We start from the raw sequence: 5,264 nt of genomic DNA, 5'->3' as shown, positions 1-5,264 counted from the left end.
AGCGGCAGTGATGGTGAACAAACTTGAGGCTTCTAAATGGCTAACTGCTTCTCCTCTTTCTGTACTTCATTACATATCTGAATTATAAACCAGTCTTTCATCATATTACAGAATATCATGACAGAAGCTCAAAAATGGGATAAAGATGGTGATGGTCTGATTGAAAATGGAGGTTTTGCTGATCAAACTTTTGATGCCTGGACTGCAACTGGTGCCAGGTAAAACTTACTAATTCTTTCTTTTTTTCTTGCCCCCCACTTTGTATTGTTAAAGGTATGCTACAGCACTGCAGACTCACTGAAGTCTTGTTAATTCTATAGCTGTAGAGGAAAAACTGTGCATTTTAAGAAGTGAGTTGGTAAATGGACTCATGGACAAGATTGGTGACAGATATGCACTAACAATATTTTGGTGCCGGTGGCACATAAAAAGCTCCCAGTACACTCTGTTAAGTGGTTGGCATTAGGAAGGGCATCTAGTTGTAGAAACCATGCCTCAACAGACAGTTGAGTCTGGTCAGCTCTCTCCTAGCCAGCTCCATTTTAAATTGTTCAACCCATGCCAGCATGGAAAGCAGACGATGATGATGATGATGACGATGCCGACACCAACGGTTACAATCCACCACTCTGTCAACCCAAGCTTTTCAAATGACCACTTGTCTTAAAAACAAATATGGATACCTGAGTTAGTTCCACACCTCAAGTGAAGAGGTCTGTGGGGGTTCAAGGAATCAGTCCAGTTCTGCTGGAAATATACAAACTGATATTATTGTGGCAGGAGAGTTGTACCCTGGGATACTTTCTACTTACTTGTACCTTTGGTGGCATTCACTTGGGGTGTATTGAGCAAGTTCTGACCAATGAGTTCACTACGTCCCTCATGAATACTGACCACATCCAATAGTCAGCCACAGTTGAGGAGTCTGGACACCATATCTGTTGTCATCATTTGCTGTTGAGATGTAGAGTTCATGTTTTGAGTTTCAGAGAGAATACAAGTCCACATGTGCTCCCCACTCACCTATATACACACTCTGGCATAGTGTGAGCCATAGTAACTCATTTTGCTGTCAATTGTTGACCATCGCAGAGGATTCACTGACCAAGTCACCATCGAATATAGGAGCTGACACAGCCTGGTTTTGAAGTTGGTTCTAGAGACATGCTTTAACAAAAACTAAGGGGTGCCTCACTCCCAGTGGTCTCCCAGCACACAACCTGGAATTTCTGAGCACCTATTAGTGGTTTTCTATTGCCAACTTTAGGTTCAGAAGATGACTTGAACTCACCATTTTCAGTCTATCTGAGCAATTAATTTGTTATAGTTTCATATGTATCCCAAATATTGTATATTTATCAAATTCTGTATATATCCTGGATGCTATTCTGATTCTAATTACTGTGGGTATCATAGTTTTAAAACATTTTAAAATCGGTTCATTGTGTTCATGTATGTCATAAGAGGTATTTAAAAGATTTGACAATAAGAGCATCCAGCAATAAAATACTGCCACAGAGGAACCATCCAACCCATACCTGCATGGAAAAGCAAATGTAAAACAATCAGGCACAGGAGTGGCTGTGTGGTAAGTAGCTTGCTTACCAACCATATGGTCCCAGGTTCAGTCCCACCTTTTGGCAAGTGTCTTCTACTATAGCCTCAAGCCAACCAAAGCCTTGTGAGTGGATTTGGTAGATGGAGACTGAGAGAAGCTTGTTGTATGTGTATATATATATATATATATATATATATATGTATGTATGTGTTTGTGTGTCTATGCTTGTCTCTCCCACCATCGCTTGAAACTGATGCTGGTGTGTTTACATCCCCGTAACTTAGCAGTTTGGCAAAAGAGACCAATAGAATAAGTACTAAGCTTACAAAGAATAAGTCCTGGGGTCGATTTGTTCGGCTAAAGGCGGTGCTCCAGCATGGCCACATTCAAATGACTGAAGCAAATAAAAAAAAAAGATAAAAGAATGATGACGGTGTTTCTAATCCTTAAATTGTGAAGAGTGTGGAGTATCTACTCGTATTCCATAGCCATAGCTAAGTATGTTGATCTACAGAGAGGTTAGACACTTGGTGGACTTGTGGTCGTAGGATCATGGTTTCAATTCCCAGACCGGGCATTGTGAGTGTTTATTGAGCGAAAACACCTAAAGCTCCACAAGGCTCCGAAAGGGGACGGTGGTGAACCCTGCTGTCCTCTTTCTCTCACTCTTTCTCCCTGTTTCTGTTGTACCTGTAATTCAAAGGGGGCCAGCCTTGTCACACTCTGTGTCATGCTGAATCTCCCCGAGAACTACGTTAAGGATACACATGTCTGAGGAGTACTCAGCCACTTACACATTCATTCTTGAGCAGGCTGTTCTGTTGATGGGATCAACTGGAACCCTCGTTGTCATAAACGACGGAGTACCACAACATAGTTAGTATACACAGTTAGTACACCTACTTTATTACTATATATATAATTACTATACATGTGCATTAAGTTACTATGCATTGTTAATGTAGAAAGTTAGTAGTTCTCAAGACTTAACCAAGTTTGACTTTCATTGACCCATTCTTTGATATCTTAGAATTTAAATATTTTTTTTTACTCTTGGCTCAGGGCCCAAAATTGTTGGGGAGGGGGCCAGTCGACTAGATCGACCACAGTACACAACTGGTACTTAATTTATTGACTCCGAAAGGATGAAAGGCAAAGTCAACCTTGGCAGAATTTGAACTCAGGACATTAAGACAGACGAAATACCATTAAGCATTTCACCTGACGTGCTAACATTTCTGCCAGCTCACCGCCTTTTAGTAAATAAATATATTTATTTCTTTATTGCCCACAGGGTGCTAAGCATAAAGGGGACAAACAGGGACAGGCAAAGGAATTAAGTCAATTAGATCGACCCCCAGTATGCAACAGGTAGTTAATTTATCTACCCCGAAAGGTTGAAAGGCAAAGTCGACCTCGGCAGAATTTGAACTCAGAACGTAACAGCAGACAAAATACCAATAAGCATTTCACCCAGCATGCTAACATTTCTGCCAACTCGCCACCTTTTAGAATATAGATATTGAAGAAAGAAGCCTGGTAGTTTCTTACATAGAAGATTTCTGTAATTTAATTTTTTTTCTTTTACCAATATTGTAGTGCTTACTGTGGAGGAATTTGGTTGGCTGCTCTGCGTCTCACTGTAGAAATGGCTAAAATTCTTGAAGACAGAGACACTGAAATAAAGTTCACTGAGATCTTGCACGAAGGAAAAGAATCATTTGACAAAAAACTATGGAATGGTATTCAAACATTTTCATCTTTTTGGGTTTTTTTCTTTTGTTGTTATTTTTGTATATGTTATTTCTTATTGATGTCATCAGACAGACTTAGGATAAGAATATTCCAATTGTTATATATTGGTTCTAAACTTTGTCTCAAGGCCAGCAATTTTGGGGGTGGGTTAAGTTGATTACATTGACCCCAGTGTTCAGCTGGTACTTATTTTATCGACCCCCAAAAAGATAAAAGACTAAGTTAACCCTGATGAAATTTGAACTCAGAACATAAAGACAGACAATATACCGCTAAGCATTTTGCCTGACATGCTAATGTGTCTGCCAACTTAGAAATAGTTGTATATTCAGGCTGTACTTTTGCAACAAAGCATACTGAGATCAATGCTGCCCTCCTCCTCCTCCGAACAAAATGCTTAGCAGCATTTCGCCTAATTTTACATCCTAAGATCAAATCCTGCCAAGTTCAGCTTTGCCTTTTATCCTTCCAGGGTTGATGAAACAAGTATCAGTTGAGCACTGGTGGTGATTGGGTCAGTGTAGGCAATTTACTCCCTCCTCCAAACTTTCAGGTCTTGTGCCTATAGTAGAGAGGGTTATTTATTGTATTTGTTATATGATGCAGAGGCCTTGAGGGTAAAGGATAAAGGCCCTTTTTGGTCATGAACGACCATGGGATTGCACGTAGAAAGTTCCCTTCCAAGGCACAACTCCAGGCAAGGTTGTTTATGGAAGACCAGCAGTCACCCATGCATTCCAGCCTCCCTGTTCCATGCCCCTGATGTTATCCAAGGGGAAAGGCAAAGGCCGATACAGCTTGGCACCTGCGACGTCGCAACTCATTTCTACAGCTGAGTGAACTGGAGCAACATGAAATGAAGTGTCTTGCTCAGGAACACAACACAGCCTGGTCCAGGAATCGAACTCACTACTCACTACCATGGAGCCATAAAAGTTTCCTTGGTTGTTTCAAGGCTTTTTTCAATCAGAACAAGGCGGTAAGCTGCCAGAATCGGTAGCACGCCAGGCAAAACGCTTGGCGGTATTTTGTTTGTCTTTACATTCTGAGTTCAAATTCCACCAAGGTCGACTTTGCCTTTCATCCTTTTGGGTTCGATAAACTAAGTACCAGTTGTGTACTGGGGTTGATCTAATTGACTGGCCTGCTTCCCCAAAATTTCGGGCCTTGTACCTAGAGTAGAAAAGGAATTTGAACTTAGAACCTAACAGCAGACAAAATACCACTAAGAATTTTGCCCAGCATACAAACGATTCTGTCAGCTCACCGCCTTTTTAGAATGATATTGTTGAATAGGTATGCAAGGCCAAATCTAACCATTTTGAACACAAAACAGGTGGAATATTTGGGCCATTTTAAATGTAAAGTGTTAATGTTTCGTTTGAACTGTTTCAGGAAACGCTTGCTGGTATGTTGTACTGACAAAGAACAAAGGGAGTAAATCTATCGCAATTGTGACGAAGGGTGAGGGAGCTACAAGAGTTTGATTGGAAGAAGAAGAACCACAGCTGCTTCAGTTGAGTTTAGCGAAAGTGGTGGAGTACAGTGAGAGAAGGCACTGACATAGAAACTTCTGTGATATGGCATCTTTAAAGAGGGAGGATAAAGTTTAAAGGCTTGATACTGTTGATGAGTTTATGTATTAGGGACCAGCCTTTTTTCTTTTATACTTTTAATCTTCTACTTGTTTCAGACATTTGACTGCAGCCATGCTGGAGCACCACCTTGATGGGTTTCAGTTGAACAAATGGGCCCCAGGACTTATTGTTTTTTAAGCCTAGTACTTACTCTGTCATTCACTTTTGGTGAAGCGCCATGTTACGAGGACGCAAATACACCAACACTAGTTGTCAGGCATGGAGTGGGGGACAGACAGACACACACACACGCACACATAGATATATACACACACACACACATATATATACGACAGGCTTCTTTCAGTTTCTGT

General features: G+C 40.8%; 1 protein-coding gene across 2 annotated transcripts in view; it reads left to right on the top strand.

The window, feature by feature from the left end:
• The window catches only part of LOC106868018 (non-lysosomal glucosylceramidase), a 46,424-nt gene that overhangs the window by 32,668 nt on the left and 8,492 nt on the right, over positions 1-5,264 (top strand). The window contains exons 13-15 of one of the 2 annotated variants that reach the window (XM_052972028.1): positions 112-218; positions 3,158-3,300; positions 4,709-4,829. In XM_052972028.1, the coding sequence (XP_052827988.1) occupies positions 112-218; positions 3,158-3,300; positions 4,709-4,800 (342 nt within the window). In that variant the 3' untranslated portion in view covers positions 4,801-4,829. The remainder of the gene's footprint in view (positions 1-111; positions 219-3,157; positions 3,301-4,708; positions 4,830-5,264) is intronic. The other variant, XM_014913114.2, reaches the window with a different exon arrangement.

The sequence above is a fragment of the Octopus bimaculoides genome, chromosome 12, assembly GCF_001194135.2.
Source record: "Octopus bimaculoides isolate UCB-OBI-ISO-001 chromosome 12, ASM119413v2, whole genome shotgun sequence".
NCBI classification, from domain to species: Eukaryota; Metazoa; Mollusca; class Cephalopoda; order Octopoda; family Octopodidae; genus Octopus; species Octopus bimaculoides.
The sequence above is the reverse complement of the archived record's forward strand: the minus strand, read 5'-3'. Positions and strand labels throughout refer to the sequence as shown.